The 16592-nt window shown below is 47.1% G+C and overlaps 2 protein-coding genes across 2 annotated transcripts; both read left to right on the top strand.

The window, feature by feature from the left end:
* Nucleotides 1-1091: 1091 nt before the first annotated feature.
* LOC130586066 (keratin, type II cytoskeletal 72-like) lies at nt 1092-3014 on the top strand. Its single transcript, XM_057386776.1, is given in 5 exon segments — nt 1092-1219; nt 2092-2152; nt 2525-2537; nt 2540-2604; nt 2856-3014. Coding segments are annotated over 5 exon segments (426 nt in total).
* An 8166-nt stretch (nt 3015-11180) lies between these two features.
* Nucleotides 11181-16509, top strand: LOC130586068 (keratin, type II cytoskeletal 4-like). The gene is made up of 8 exons (XM_057386779.1): nt 11181-11720; nt 12770-12984; nt 13446-13506; nt 14132-14227; nt 15018-15182; nt 15262-15387; nt 15671-15891; nt 16132-16509. The coding sequence occupies exons 1-8, from the start codon at nt 11274-11276 to the stop codon at nt 16400-16402; spliced, it is 1602 nt and encodes a 533-aa protein (XP_057242762.1). The 5' UTR covers nt 11181-11273; the 3' UTR covers nt 16403-16509.
* Nucleotides 16510-16592: the final 83 nt, after the last annotated feature.

Here is a 16592-nt window from a genome sequence, read left to right as displayed (position 1 = left end):
GTGGGAGCCTCCAAAACACAGAGGGGTGGAAATGGGTTTGTTCAGGGCTCTGGGGCACCAGTGGGTTGGGCTGCAAAGATGGAGATGCTCACCTGGTGCAGATCAGCAGGGATTCACATCCTGCAGCCCCTGGATGTGAAGATCAACCCAGAAAAGCAGCGGATCCAAAAGCAGCAAAGCGAGCAGCTGAAAATGCTCCACAGCCTCTTTGATTAACAAGGTGAGAGMTGAGAGAAGGCTTTGGTGCTCCAGACTTTGATTTCTCTTCTTCTCYACAGCAGTTCATGAGCCTTGAGCTGGTTTTGGTGTGTGTGACCCTGGTGCCATGAGTGCAGGTTGAGCCCATTATGTGATTTTATTCTGATTTATGCTCTTAAATGCTCCAATGAAGTGCATCTGGTTTTATTATTGATAGTGGGAGGAAGCTGTTCCTTCAGTGTCCGATGGGGCTTTGGCACTTTGGCTTCTCTCTGCAGCCAGACTGTGTCTCATGGTCCCCTGTGAAGGGGGGGTCTCCATTCTCAGCCCATTGATGCAGATTTATTTCAATGTTTGGTGTTTTGGTGGCTGCCAACGTGTCTGCGCTGTCCAGAGCTTCCTTGGAGAAGGGAAGAGCTCAGTTTTCTCTAAGATTCCTGGATTTATGGAATCACAGATTCAGAGAACAGGCTAAGTTGGAAGTGACCCATCAGGATCATTGAGTGCARCTCYTGGCCCTTGYAGGACACCCCAACAATCCCATCATGTGTGCCYTGGGTTGGGATGAACCTCAAKGATCATCCAGTTCCAACTCCTTTCCATGGCAGGGAMACGTCCCAGTGGATTGGTGGCTTAAGAAGGTCACATTGACCCCTTTCAATGAGCCTGGGGAGGGCAGACCCAGAGGAGCAGATCCCCTGTACCCCCACACCTCTGGTCCCAGTAGGATCCATCCCAACGTGCACCTGAACAGGTGGCTTTGCTCTCTGAGTGCAGGCGAGCAGCAGAACGGGGCATTGGCTGCCGAATGGGATGTCCTGAGGAAATGGACAGCAGGAACGCTGCCAGCCCAGGGGGACAGCAGGGATGTCCTGAGGAAATGGACAGCAGGAATGCTGCCAGCCCAGGGGGACAGCAGGAATGTCTGGTGGCAGGGGCTGGACCCGCTGTGGTGGGAACAGGGCCAGGTGGAGCCTGAACTGAACCTCTCCAAGAAGTTCGAGCAGGAGTTCAGCTGCAGGTGAGTGAGGAGAAACCACCCTCGGGGCAGGAGATCCAAGAGCTGCTCTGATGGGACACTTGCCTTGGGCCGTATCAATAGACTTCCAAAAACTGAGATACTGAAGGTTGTGGTTCAAAAGGCTGAGACTTAAGGAGCTGAGATCCAAAAGGGTGATGTGCAAAAATCTGGGATCCAAAAGGCTGAGATCCAAAAAGATGAGATCCAAAAGGCTGAGATCCAAAAATCTGAGACCTAAAAGGCTGAAATCCAAAAGTTTGAGAGTGAAGAAGATGAGATCCAAAAAGCTGAGATCCAAAAAGCTGAGATCCAAAAGAAGGAGATCCAAAAATTTGAGATCAAAAAAGTTGTGATCCAAAAAGCTGAGACCCAAAAATCTGAGACTTAAAGGGTTGAGATCCAAAAGGCTGAGATCCAAAAGATGACATCCAAAAAGCTGAGGACCCAAAAATCTGAGACCTAAAAGGTTGGGATCCAAAAGGCTGAAATTCAGAAGTTTGAGAGTGAAGAAGATGAGATCCAAAAGGATGAGATCCAAAACATGAGATCCAAAAGGCTGAGATCCAAAAGTTTGAGAGTGAAGAAGATGAAATCCAAAAGGATGAGATCCAAAAAGCTGAGACCCAAAAATCTGAGACCTAAAAGGTTGGGATCCAAAAACCTGAAATCCAAAAGTTTGAGAGTGAAGAAGATGAAATCCAAAAGGATGAGATCCAAAAGGTTGAGATCCAACAAGTTGAGATCCAAAAGGTTGAGATCAAAAGAGCAGAGATCCAAAAGGATGAGAACCAAAGCACTCTATCCCCTAAATAACCACTCAAACAAAGTCTCCAGTCTTGGAATGACCCCTTGACTGGTCTCATACCCATCAGATTGGAGCAGGAAATGAACAGATGTGCTGCTGCCAAGAACGACTTTGTGTTGCTGAAGAAGGTAAGAAATTGGGATGAATGGAAGTCTTGGATGCAGAGATCCAAGGAGTTTCCTGTGATCCACTCTTTACAAGGCAAGGGGCACATCTAGAGATTCTTAGAAGTTCTTGGACAGATGTAGGGTGTGGAAAAACACATCACTGAGACAATAACTTCGTTCTTAACTGGTCGTTTTCTCATGCCCAAATAATGATGGTTTTCCAGCAAGAACTCTTCAGTGCTGAATATCTTCTTGGGAACCGCTCAGCTGCTGCTGGTCAGGAGATAACTGAGCTTCTCAAACAAAATTTCTTACTCCAAAGATATAATGGAATTGCCTTAGATCCTTGTGTAGGGATCATTTTGACCCRCAAATGCATGGAAACTTTTTTAGTGTGCTGAGTGTGTCCACTGGAAGCAAAGGTGGAAACCCTGAAGCAGGAGATCAAGTTCCTGAAATGTGTTTCTGCTCAGGTAGGGATCCTCCTGACCCAGTCTTCCACTCCTTGTCCATATGGATTTGGACCAGATTAACCAATCAGGCTCCTTTTGGGAATCCCAGAAYAGGAAGATTTTGARAYCTGAAGAAAAATAAACCAAACCCCATTTCAACTCCTGGTCTGTGGTTCAGTCTGACTACCCAGTGACCTCCACTGGAATGTGAGATGAGACATCCAAGGACAGGGATGTGCTGGTGACTTCTGACCACTTACCATGGCTTCTAGGAAAAGGCTGAGCTGGAGGAACATCCCTGTGACACCTCTGTCATTGTGAGAATGGACAGCAGTCGAGTCCTGGACATGAGGGACGTCCTCAGGGGCATGGAGTGCCAGCCTGAGGACAGAGCTTGGAAAAKCAAAGCCCAGTTGGAAGCGTTGTACTGAGCCAAGGTGAGTCTGGTGACTGTTCCTTAAGCTTCTCACAGTGAGAAATAACAGTGCAGAAGTGGTTGGGTTTGTTTCCTGTCTTCATTGTGATTTCTGGACATAATTTTCCATTCTAATAAACTCTGTGAGTCTCAAAGCCGGGACAACATCCCTGGAGCAGGCGCAGAGCTGGGGGATGTGCTGGGAATGGGGAGTTTTAAGTGAGTTGACCAGTTAAGGAAAGTTCCATTTGCTGCTGGAATCTGTAAATCTTCTTTTCTAAACTGAGTTTAATTCCCTCCAGAAAGTGCCTCAAAGCTCCCACAGAAATCACAAGTATCAACTCCCCGCTCTCTCCTTCCTTACTGACAATTTCAAGGATTTGAGATGGAAAAGTGGAGGCACTTCAAGAAGCTGAAGTCCCACCAGAGAGAGATGGAAGAGCTGGGTTTTGTGATCCAGAGGAGAAAATGTGACCTGGAAAACATGAAGAAACAGGTGGGATGGATTGGATTTACTCCCTGGATCCTACATGTTACGGGATCCAAGGCTGTGTATTCTACACCTTTGTGGGATAAATATAAAAAAAACGGTGATATTTCTTAGCACGGCCTGTGACAATGAGGCAAGGGGTGATAGTTTGAAACTGAAGGTTTTTTTATTAGATTTGAGGAAGAAATTCTTCCCTGTGAGGGTAATGAGGCCTTGGGATAGATTTCCCAGAGCAGCTGTGTCTGCTCCACCCCTGGAGGTGTCCAAAACCAGGTTGGACAGAGCTGGGAGCACCAGGGATGGCAGAAGGTGTCCCATGGCATGGGTGGCACTGCATGAGCCCAGTCCATTCCAGTTCCCASCCAAACCATTCCCTGATCCCACCATTTCTTTCATCTTTATCAAAGGGAGTTGCCTCACACTGGCTCCATCGGTGCAGGGAAACTCTTCCCCGTGTTGAACAGGATTATCTCCCAGCCCATTTTCTGTTGCATCCTTTTGATTATTGCAAAGAGCTAATTGCACCAAATTAGACCACGGGATTAGCTACAGCTCTCAGAAAATTGCTGAAATTGCTTCAGCAGGAATTCTGGCTCCGGACATGGGTTCAAAGCATCCAATGAACAGGTAGAATTATGACTCACCAGTAATTCAGCACTCATAGAAACTGGTGTAATTTCCAGACCATCTAATTCATTATATAGTTTATAACGGGAAGCAATGGGAAACCTTAATTATTAGTTCCAGTTAGGGCAGAGTATTGGTATCCTCTAAACAAAACTCAAACCCAGTCTGGCAGCGCAGGGACACGTCCAGACTTCCTGGAGTATTTTATAATTGATTATTGATTTTGGAAATATTTGTCTTTCCTAAAAAATAACCTCAATATCCCCCAGTTTGGAAATCTCAAAATAGGCAGGAATTTTTCTTTTAAAGGTAGGAATGATGAGAAATCAGACAGGAAAGGCAAAATGTCACAAGTCAGGCATTGTCCCTGCAAAGATCACTTGGTGACATTGGGCAGTGTGGGGGTTGTGCCCTCAGAGATGCTTTGGGGGGGCACAATGAGCTGCAGGATGAGCTCCAGAAGGCCAGGGATGAGCTGGCATGGATGCTGCAAAATTCCCAGGAGCTGTGGAATGCCAAGCTGGCTYTGGATATTGAGATTACAACCCACAAGGCTCTTCTGGAGTGTGAGGGGAGCAGGTGGGTCCCACCACAGCCGTGTGTGGGCAGTGCTCAGTCCTTGGGGCTCCTCCACAGAGTCCAGGAGGGTGGAAAGTGCTAGAACAGCTCATTCCATCATAGATAACCTCACGACCTCCTTCTGCTCCAGGATGTGCCTCAGGAGCTCTCTAAGAGTGTGAAGATCAGGGATTTCAGTTTTCCTTGCCAAATTAAACCATCYCACTCTGGCTTGGAGGCAGGGGGAGAAGGAGGAGGAAGAGGAGGAGRAGGGAGGCTGCATCCTCCCYGTTAWATTTYCYCAGARCAGTGATTCCCWTTGGCTCTGGGACTGAGCTGGCATGAGGGTCTGGACAGTCCAGAAAGATTCAGCTCCTCCTGCAGTGCTGCATCCCAAACCCTCAYGTTTGTGCCTCTCACAGAGGATTCCTCTCCAGAAGTGTGGCTGGCACTGCAGTCAGGAAATTTATCCTTGCTGCTCCTGGGTGCGTCCCCAGAAGAGAGGAATTTAGGGCTGGAGAYGGGGGCTCAGCCTCTCCAGGCACTCGGGGGGTGTGGGGAGAGCCAAGAGCATGGGAAGCTCTGCTCAGCCATGTGTGGGCCACAGGTGAGGATTCCAACTAGCCCACCTTGTCCCAGGGACAGCCAGAGCTGAACTTCAGCTGTGAGGGTTGGGACAAGCAGGATTTATGGGCTAAAGGAGAAAAACCAAAGTCCTGCTCCACTTCTAGTGCTAAAAATAACCTCAACTCCACCTCAACACGAGGGAGAGGCRGTTTGGGTGCAAGAACACTGGAGCATCAGGAAACCACATCAGAGAAGCTCCATGGCTGGGATCACATCACAAAGGGACACTCGGAACATTAAAATCTCCCAAATCCTTTTGATTTCCACTCTTTCTTCAAAGGGTTGTTGGTTTTGTTGGGGCACTTATCCTCTTATCACTCAACTCCTGCTTCCCATGAGGATCTTTWATTTTTCCTGATGAARCCTTTGCTATCTCTGGGACAAACTSTGAGATTTAATCCAGAATATYTTCCCTAAAGTGCTCYGGGAAGTGTTCCTGGRAAGGAGCTCATCAAAGTGTCTGTGATGGAGCTTTAGGAGAGTGAGTGGAGTTTTGTGGTGGGACATATGGGGTCATGGAGAGGAAGGAAGGACTTCAGCCATATCCTGGGTGGGGCTGGTCATCCGTGTGCAGGCAGGGAAGCCATAAAGGAAATCTGAATTCACAATTCCACCTTCTGGAGTCAGCAAAGATTAATTATTCCACTTGTGCTCCTTGGACACAGAAATTACACCGCCCTCACTTCTCCTGGGATGACTCCACGGCTTTAAACCTCTTGCTCCTTTTCCAATAAAATTAATGGAGAACCAGCATGTTACTGTTTGGTTTTAGGTGTTTACAAAAAGCACAGAAATGCCCATTCCTTAACAGCACAAGACGTGTCTATTGATTGGAAGTCATAATTAAACAGAGGAGGCAGAACTGTCTGGAGAGAGTCATGGAACCATGGAATGGTTTGGGATGGGAGGAACCTTAAAACCCATCCAGTTCCACCCACCCATGGGGAGGGACAACTTTCTCTAGACCAGGTGACTCCAAGATCATTCCAACCTGGCCTTGGAGACTTCCAGGGCTGGGGCAGTGTGGATCCAATCATGTAGAGACAGTCTTTGGTTGGTGTAAATTTAATGCTCTTTTAAGATGTTTTGCACCATATTTGGCTCCTACTTCAGTTCAATGGTTGTTTTAAAATTCAGAACAAAATCATCTCAGTTTCTGTATTTTTATGTTGCGTCTCCCACAGATGTATGATAACTAAACACGTTTTTTAATATCTCTTCTAAATCTGCTGAAAGAAGGTATTATGGGGGGGGAAAAAAAAGAGAATGCACTTGGTTGGTTTTTCAACATTATTTTTGAGGTCACCTGAGTACAATTCAGGCTTTCARAAAGATCAAAGAGAGATGTTTCATGGTACATTTGAGCAGATTAAAAAAGAAACCAGGAATGAGTAACATAAATCAACATGAAATCAATAATAAAAAAAAAAAAAGCACTAAAGTGTTTTGCGATTAAACTGATGAAAGAGGACAACAAAGAAATGAACCTCTGGTTGGACAGATWCATTTTACCAAAGGCAAAATCCAGAGGGAAAGTCTTTCCTCGCCAAAATTATCTGGATTCTGAACTGGAAGATCTTCCTCTCCCCCCACACTCTCATGTGATAAGAAGTTATTTCCCAATCAAATTTGAGAAGCACAAAATAAATCAGGCTCAATCTTTAATGAAGGAAACCACAAGAAGGGTTTCACAAGAAAAGAGCAATCAAACAGGTATAAATATTCATTAGGCAGGCTTTGATCTCCAAAGGTTTCCCATTGGAAATAGACCATCGTCTCAATTTTTTTTCCAAGGGGAGAATAAATCAGGGTGATGACACGGAATTGGGGTTGTTTCCTCACCTCCAGACTGCCTTGTCACCATTTCAAGATGTGATAAGGTGATTTGGCAAGTGCTGCACTTCAACCTGGCCTCTCTGAACCTCAGACCTTCTGCAGCAGCTTCCAAAACTGCACAAATCCACCCAATCCAATAAAATCCACCCAATCCAATAAAATCCACCCAATCCAATCCAAATCCAATCCAACCCAACCCAATCCAATCCAATCCCAATCCAACCCAATCCAATCCAATCCAACCCAACCCAACCCAATTAAACAAAACCCAACCCAACCCAACCCAATCCCAATCCAATCCAATCCAATCCAATCCAATCCAATCCAATCCAATCCAATCCAATCCAATCCAATCCAATCCAATCCAATCCAATCCAATCCAATCCAACATTTGATTTGGGCACTGACTTTTGGAATAACAAAAGGAAAAGATTTTCTCCTTTTTGGCTGGATGCGCTTCCCACCTTCCACAGGCAATTCCTTCCTTGGGATGGCTCAGGGAATCTCTTCAACGAGAAAACAGCCTTAGCTGGAAGGAATCAGCGATCTTGTGGAGAGACATTTTTGTAATTATTTAACAACTGAGGTACTTTTTTCCTCTTTTCTAACCTTTTCGCTGGGCCAGGCTGTGGRATGCCATCCTGATCCATGATTCCCATACACGCCGCACTCATTTCCACTGTGGGAGGGAAAAAACAACAGGGGAAAAACCAAACCAAGCCTTTGCTTTGTCGGGAGCCTCAGCTCTGACGCCGCCGATCGCAGGATCCGCGATGCGGCACTGGGAGCCGAGCGGATCCGGGAGCGTGGGATGTCGGGGCTCTCATTAGGACTTCAAAGGTGCTGAAGAAATTTAGTGCCCAAAGGGTGGGACTCATTTCACCTCCCTCAACCTCCCCAAGCGGGCGCCGGGGCYGGTGTCTGGTTGTCTAGACGGCCTCTGGTCTTCAGGAAGAACAGAGGGAAGGAGCTGCASTGGTGGATTCCTCCCACCTGCCTCCGCTGCCTATTTCAGGAGGTGATGAATCACTGTCTGGAGATGCCAGATCTCCTTCCACCAGTCAGAGAGGGAGYCTCAAAGAGGAAATTAGAATCCGTGGCCAGTTTGATGGCTGAAGGAGGGAGGGAAGTGCACCCAGGCCCAGTGTTTGATGAGTTTTATGAGGAACACCCCTTRWAAATCCCAGCTTTGTCTTCTCACAYGGAGCAGGGGGAGGTTAAGAGGCAGAAACACRTGACCAGATTTAATTCCCTTGGATAACTCTGGCTTTAGGATAAAGAGGCTGCAGTAATCAAATCAGTCCTCTGACRTGTTGTAAATGACTTGGACAAGAGTCTGCACAGCCCAAGAAACTGTAAAAATCCATGTTCTGTCCCAATTTTGGGACATGGATCAAATGGTGTTGGCACAGGCGGGTTCCTGCCATTGTCCAACCTGACTGTGAGGAGTTCTGGATGGCTGAGGATAATTACAGAGCCCTTTGAGGCTATCGCATAAAACACCTTCTGAGAGCTCGTCCGGATTCAGCTCCAGAGGCAACAAACAAATTAGTGAACTCCAGTGTTCCTCTAATGAATTCCCTTTTCGGCAGCGCATTCAGGGAGCAAAATGCTGACAAAGGGAGCGATTGCAAGTTGTCAAAATGACTCATCCAACCCCTCATCAAAATATTTTCCTTTTTGGTTTCCTCACTCTCTCTCTGCTTTTTTTTTTTTTTTTTTTTTTTTTTTGAGTCAAAAAGCTGCAGGTTTTTCTTCAGAGCGCTCTCCCCTTTCCCACGTCCATATTCACAAAAACAAATAGGTGATTCTTGAAGTCTTATGCACCACTTATTATTCCTTGGAAAGACCTAAAAGACATTAAATGAAGCTGCCCTCCCACTGGGATCCAGAAGAAACGACAGGAATTTGGCCAACACACAAATTTTACCCAATSCTGAGCAACTTACACCCAAAATCTCTTCCTTCTCAGGAACCCAGTGGCTCTGGCGAGTTTGGGAACTGGGGCTGCTGCAGCACAGCTGTCTCACAGACATTTAATTGCAGCCTTTGCTACATTCCATGTGTCTCCCACACATCCAGCTGGGATAATGGGGTACAGGGAGGGAGCAGGGGAACATCTTCAGCCCAGCTGATGAGCTTGGTTATCTCTTCAGGGCTCTGAATGACTGCACTTCTTTGGAGTCAAATCTGCATTTTGCTTCTGATAAATCTGTTTAGAACTTCAATGACTGGGGAAGTTCCAAACTGCGGCTTGGAGCCACTCATATTGGTTTCATCTGATATTTCCAATTGTGATGGCAGCCCAGTTTGCACCACAAGACTGAACTACTGTAAACAAAGTTGTAATCTGAACGTCACGTTGTAAATATCTGGAATTATCCCTTTTGGATAGAGCAAAAGTAGCAGTTTACACAACTAATTTATACCACCAGCCCCTCAAACTCGCAGAAGTTGCAATTACAAGTTCAATTAATGGCTTTGGGGATCATGGGGCTGCAGTCACGTCCCATGGTTTCCCTGTGCATCTTCTTTCCCACCAGTTGATATTAGAAAGTTCCGTGTTTTGAGGAGGTTTGGCATGATTTTTCTGACGTTGACTCTTGGAAAATGTTTTTGGAGGGGGTTAATGAGGTTGAGGGAACACAGAACCTTCGTGTCTCCAGCTTCCATCCCATTGTGTAATCCAGGCATTTGTCCAAACATTGTTCCCTTCAGAAGGAACGACTGAGGGTGTTCTGTTTGCACTATAACGTCCTTTTTTCTCCCAAATACTTCATCCCCTTTTTTCTCCCAAATACTTCATCCACAAAGCACTGAACGAGCCCTTTTGTTTTGACTTTGCAACTGCCAGTTTGGAGAAGGCCTGGAGAGGTTTCTTGTCTCCTTGGGCTGGTGATTAGGAGGGAGAGGGATTCATCTCTCTGCTGTGAGTCAGAGCCTTCCCTGGTGTCCAGCCTAATCCAATCATTAAAGCTGCTTCTGCTGGTGCAGAAAGCCTGTGGAGAGAGAATCACCCCGTCCCCCCAAGCACAGCCCCGGGGGCTCCTTCCMTCGGAGCCATCTCCCCAGGGAGTGTCAAGGACGTGTCTGGCAAAGTCACCCAAATTCAGCCGYCACTTGGTGAATGGGGTGGATCTCACCAGGCTCCAACAGACTATTGTTCCCTTTTTTGTTCCCTGTAGAGACTTCCAGGAGGTGAATCTGAAAGGGCTCCGACACCCAGCCTTGGGAGAAGCTCCAGAATAGCCAGAGACAAAGAACTGACTTGTCACAAATAAGAAATTGAAGCATAATTCTAGATAAAAGTGTAAATGATGACACAGAGCATAAATCTGTGAGCAAACAGAAATATGTCACAGATCCTGGATGAAACCTGAGGTGTTTCAYTGGTATTTCAGGGAGGGACATCTTGAAATACTGTACATTGCCAGGATTCTGCACATTCCCAGAATTTCCAGAATTTCCAGAATTCCCAGAATTCCCAGTATTCTGTAATTCTGTCCGTGTATCTGGGGGACATTTTGAGTCCTCGTATACAAATTCAGACCTTAAACCCAGTGAATTTACTGGTGTTTCAGGTGCAGAGATGATCCATCACAACACAACTTCCACCGTGTTTGTTTTTCCACGGCCGACTTTCTTCTTTTATTTTTCCTTTGAGTTACTTTTCCGCACCCAAAATTGTGAAATTACCCCCACGAAGTGCAAGTCTGCAAAACACCCCATCACACACACAGCTCCATGAGACACAAAACCCCAAACRACACACTGCAAACAAATCACAAAGAGTTCCTTCAAAAATGCTGCTAAACTATAATTAGCACTAAGTTAGGGGAGCACTTCAAACCGTAATGTATTCGAAGGCAACTTGCAAACAGAGCACTTTTAGATTCCTTTTTATTTCCTCAGTAGTTACTATTTGCCGGGCTGGTTTGCATTTTGAGGAGCATTTATTGCTGCCAGGCAAACCAAACCCTTAAGCGCCTAAATTAACGTCCTGATCCTATCAAGGCCGGCTTCCCAAAATATATATAAAGGGGCAGCATCCCCGCGTCGGCTCCAGTGGGATCCCTGCTCCTCTCCCGAGCCAGAGCAGCCCCATAACTTTGCTATCCCTCCTTCAAACAAGCCACCATGAGCAGGCAGGCGCCCACGGTGAGATCCGTCCTGGGACGAAGAGGTTTCAGCTCGGCTTCGGAGATTTGCGGTCGAAGCTACGCCGCGTCCGCCAGCCAACCTGCGCGRTGCGGAGCGGGTGCCTACAGCAGCAGGAGCGTCTGCAACCTGGGYGGCAGCAGGAGGATCTCCTACGGCACCGGCTGCTTCGGGGACATGGGATTTGGAGGAGCGGGCTACGGGAACGTTGCGGGAGGAAGGATGGGGTTGTGCGGTCCCCGGGGATACAGCATCGTGCGGGGTTACCCCGAGCGYAAAGCCGACGGCATCCAAGGCATCTGCATCGATGAGCGGCTGCTGAAGCCACTCTGCGTCGGGGTGGACCCGCTGGAACACGAGATACGCTGCCAGGAGAAGGAGCAGATCAAGACGCTCAACACGCAGTTTGCCTGTTTCATTGATAAGGTGAGTTCAGATCTGCTCTGGAATTGCTGTTCCTTGAGGAAAAATGGAATCTGAATAATCCCTTCCCAAACTCATCTCATSCCACAAATCCATCGACCTTCTCCAAAGCCCCAGCCCACCTCTGCYGTGAATCACTGAGATGGGTCCATGAAAGGTTCCAGCTCCCCACAGGGAATTTTAAGATGATTCCAGTAATTTTAAATAATATTTTTAARAGCATGTTGGTCCAGATTGAGATCWTTTTAATGGGSCTCATTTCGGCAATGTCCATGTCCTGCCATCCCACAGTCTTTGAATCCTGGCCATGGTTGCACAGGATTTTTTGCAGGTGTCTYCTCTTGGACAGGCTCAGTTCAAACTGGGTTTCTTGCTACAGCTCAGGTGGAAATTACAACCCTGACAGGCTTATCTTTCTGTCCTGTGTTAATTAATTCCAATAATTCTCTCTTCTCTTTGACTTTAAACATAGCAACAGTTCCAAAAACTTTCCCAAAGCAAAGGAGGTTAATCTTGATCCAGRCATGTAAAGGTTAGAGATGAAATCTGAGCTGTCACCCAAGGATCCCTTTGTAGAAAAAACAGAGACAAAGCAGTTTCACAATATGGGGACTCAATTTTTTCCTAAAATACATCTGGAGAAGTTTTGTTCCTAATAATTGGTAAGAAAGACAGATTTAGCCTGGGRGTCCTGGATTTCTAAATAATGTAGACATGGGACTCCTTGATTTGTAAATAATGTAGATGTGTGACTCTTTGATTTCTAAATAATGTAAATGTGGGACTCTTTGACTTTTAAATAATGTAGACATGACATCTAGATTTCTAAATAGTTTAGATGTGTGAATTCTAGATTTCTGAATGATTCAGACACATGACATAAAGGTTTCTAAATAACGGCTGATAGCTTTCATATCATGGTTCCTTATCATCAKCACTCACTTCCCAAAAATCCCATTCCTGCTCTGGTGGTTAAGAGAAGAGAATTAATAAAGTGTTGAGTCCCTGCCTTCACCTCTTTACTTGAAGAATTGCTATTTTTTTGCCTTCAGGTCCGATTCCTGGAGCAGCAGAACAAAGTGCTGGAGACCAARTGGGGCCTCCTGCAGCAATATGTGCTGCCAAAAAAAGGGAAAAACCTGGAATTGTACTTCGAGAATTACATCTGCGACCTGCGGAAGCGCCTGGACTGTTTGCTGTGCGAAAAGCAGAAGCTGGGCAGYGAAGMATGTGCCACGAGCCAGCTGGTGGAGGAGTTCAAGTGCAAGTAAGGACCTTCTGGGCTCCTCTAGCTGGTGGCATTTTGCTTTTCTGGTTCATCTTGGGCAACTTCTCCCAGACTTGTGGCATTTSCCCTCGGGGAGTGCCACATTCTTCTGTCTCGCTGGCGAGCTCTTTGCATTGGTAATGTTGTTGTTGCTCAGGAAGAAGCTTCTGATCTTGGGATGGTTTAATGTCAGTCTCCAGACACTGATCTGGTAGTGCCTGGTGGCAGTCCCCGTGCAAGGGAGAGCTGTCATTTATACCTGGTGGTTATTGTCATTTATACCCGAGGTTATTGTCATTTATACCCGAGGTTGTTGTCATTTATACCCGAGGTTATTGCCATTTATACCCGAGGTTGTTGTCACTTATACCCGAGGTTGTTGTCGTTTATGCCTGATGGTTGATGTCTGAGTGTCTGAGCATTTTTCTCTCCTCAGCCCTTTTCTCCTCTTTTTCCAACAGGTATGAAGAGGAAATCAACAGGCGCACAACTGTGGAGAATGAGTTYGTGGCACTCAAAAAGGTGAGAAGCTCAAAATACACCAATTCTCACACCTGTAGTAGGTTTATTTGGGGCAAAACCTGGCTCAAGCAGTGAATTATGAACAAAAACCCACAAAAGAGTTATGATGAGCTGGAGGGAGACTTAGAAAGAGGCACAGGGTTGAGAGAAAAGGCGAGTAGAAAGTAAAAATAATGCCTCCTCAAAGTTTACATCATCAGCACTACAGCACCAGTTTTGTTACCTCAAACACATTCCTGAAGKGTGGGAGGGGGACAGAGCAGGACAGGTCACACTGGAACACCGGGTTATTTCTGGCTGTCTCTCCACATCCTTTATTCTTGGACATCAGAAAAGCAGGAATCATTTGAAGAATATTAAAAAAATCGYGTTTAAATACTCATTAGTTGATTGTGGGTTTGTAGCTGCGTCCTGAGTGATAAATCAACTAATTCCTGTAAATCGTGTTGGAATGGTTTCATTTCCCTTCAGGAGGCACCAGGACATCCTGACTCACCCTCTCACACCTTTCTGCTCCCGAAATCTTGTTGAGACACATTTCTGTCTTGTTGGTGCTGCCTCTGTGTGTTTCTCCAACATTTCCAGCCGGGTTTGGGCTGGAATGTGTGCGTCTCCCCTCTTGCAGGATGCAGACTGCATCTTCTTGAACAAGGAAGAGCTGGAGGTGAAGGTGGATCTGCTGAGGAGGCAGCTGGAGCTGCTGAAATGTGTGTTTGAGGAGGTGAGTCCCAGGACTTTGGTGGTCCTGTCTCATCCTTCAGCTGCTCCGAATTTCCACTGCTTGAAACYCCTCTGGGACGTGTCTCATACCAAGCCCTGAATAATTAAAAGCGTGGAAGCACGAGGCTGATATAAAATTAACATGATTATGCTGGAGATAGGGTGGTTCCCCCTCTYCTTCATGCAGCTCCAGGTAGGAATTGGCCGTGTCCTAACTCTACCCCGGAGAAAAGATGCGTCCGTCTCGTTCCTCCGGATTGCGTCTGCCTGATTAGAGCAACTCCCAGCTCAGTCCTGTCATTAACACGGCTCAGGCAGCCGGAGATGAGAGGATACCAAGGGTAAAGTCACTGCAATTCCTTGCCCTTGATGTGGACAGAATTGCTGCAGGTCAGCACGTAGGTCAGCAGTCGCAGGTGGCTACTCATCTCGCCGCAGGATTTTCTGCTGAGCCATGCCGAGGGACATTTCTTGACTTGTTCTATCCCTCCGTGCCCCAGCCCTTCCCTCCCTGCAGAGCCTGAGAGGTGCAGAGAGCTGACTGAGCCCTTCCAGACTATTTTTTCCTTTTTTATTCCCTGTAGAGGCTTCCAGGAGGTGAATCTGAAAGGGCTCTGGCACCCAGTCTTGGGAAAAGCCCCAGAACAGACAAAGTCAAAGAATAAACTTTCACAAATAAGAACTTGCAGCGTAATTCTAGAAAAAAAAAAAAGTGTAAATGATGGCACAGAGCATAAATTTGTGAGCAAGCAGAAATATGTCACAGTTAATTTTCCTCAATAAACCCGCAGGAACGCGCTCAGGTCGATCGCCAGCTCTGCGACACCTCGGTCATCGTCAAGATGGACAACAACCGGGACCTGGACATGGAGAGCATCATCAAGAACGTCGAGTGCTGGTACCAGGAGATCGCCCAGAAGAGCAAAGAGGAAGTCGATGCTTTCTACCAGACCAGGGTGAGTAAGAACCCACCTTGGGTCTGCGCCTGGAACATCACAGACCAAAAGTGACCACTGTCCTGTTTCTTGGTTCCAGTTTCAGGAGCTGCAGGACAAGAGAGGGAAATACTGTGATGACCTGCAGAGCAACAAGTGTGAGATTTCAGAGCTGACCCGGATGATCCAGAAGCTGCAGTGTGAGCTGGAGAGCGTCAAGAAGCAGGTAGGAGATGTTTGCAGAGAAGTTGGACAGCTCAGACACAGGGCAAGGTGACACAGTGGTCTTTAGGAGGAATGGAAAGTGAAAAGTGGATGGAGAGGGATGGGATGGGATGGGATGGGATGGGATGGGATGGGATGGGATGGGATGGGATGGGATGGGATGGGATGGGATGGGATGGGATGGGATGCTGGTGGGTTTTCCCTGTTTGCAATTGGATTTATCCAAACTCAGAGTGCCCGGGAACCAGGAAAGGAAACCTTGCACCATTGTCCTCCCCTTACAGGTCTCCTGCCTGCAAACCTCCATTTGTGACGTTGAGCAGCGTGGGGACTGCGCCCTCAAAGATGCCCGGGAGAAGCACATCGAGCTGCAGAACGCTCTGCAGAAGGCCAAGGACGAGCTGGCCTGCATGCTGCGGGACTACCAGGAGCTGCTCAACGTCAAGCTGGCCCTGGACATCGAGATTGCCACCTACAAGACTCTGCTGGAGGGTGAAGAGAGCAGGTGGGTGACACCTTTCCCTCCTGTGTGCCTCTGGCCGTGGCAGTTCCTGCTGSCAGGTGAACTCTGCAGCTCCAGGATCTTCCCAGGCTCACAAAAACTGGACCTGGAGAGAATCCAGAGGCTGTGGAGAYCACCAGCAAAAACAGTTCCTGTCCTAAGGACAGTCAGGAGTGTTCCAATGTGGGGCTGGATTGTGGCTGAGAGTTGTGAGTGATGCACATTTCTCTTTTCTCCCCACAGGATATGTGTGGGCAACCCCGTGAGCGTGTGTAAGTACTGCACGTTTTCTACCATGAAGATTTCTTTTTTTAGGGAAGATACCTTTGGGAGCAGCATTATCTCTTTACCCCAGATCCCTCTGCCTCCCTTTTCCCGTTCTGTAAAGTTAAGCCCCAGAAATCTCAAAAACCTCCAAAGTTTAAAAGAAATAATCAGCTTTTGGAGTGAGGGGAGAAGGTCAAATTCAAGACCCTTTTTTACTTTTGGAGGTAACAGGGAGATGCTCTGGTGACCACGGGATGTGTTTTGAATTTTGAAGGGAACACAGCACCATCAGCATGGGAAGGGGAGGGACACGAGGAGGAGCTGGAAGGAGCAGGGGCTCGGGCACAGATCGGGGGGGCAAATCCGGTTTGGTTGGTTCTGTCACTCAAGAAACAACTTGCCTGGTGAAAGCCTTCCAGTTTTCCTCTGTAACTGCC

Source organism: Malurus melanocephalus, unplaced genomic scaffold (genome assembly GCF_030028575.1).
Source record: "Malurus melanocephalus ecotype Western Australia unplaced genomic scaffold, MMel_1.1 scaffold_1050, whole genome shotgun sequence".
In the NCBI taxonomy this organism is placed as follows: Eukaryota; Metazoa; Chordata; class Aves; order Passeriformes; family Maluridae; genus Malurus; species Malurus melanocephalus.
The sequence above is the reverse complement of the archived record's forward strand: the minus strand, read 5'-3'. Positions and strand labels throughout refer to the sequence as shown.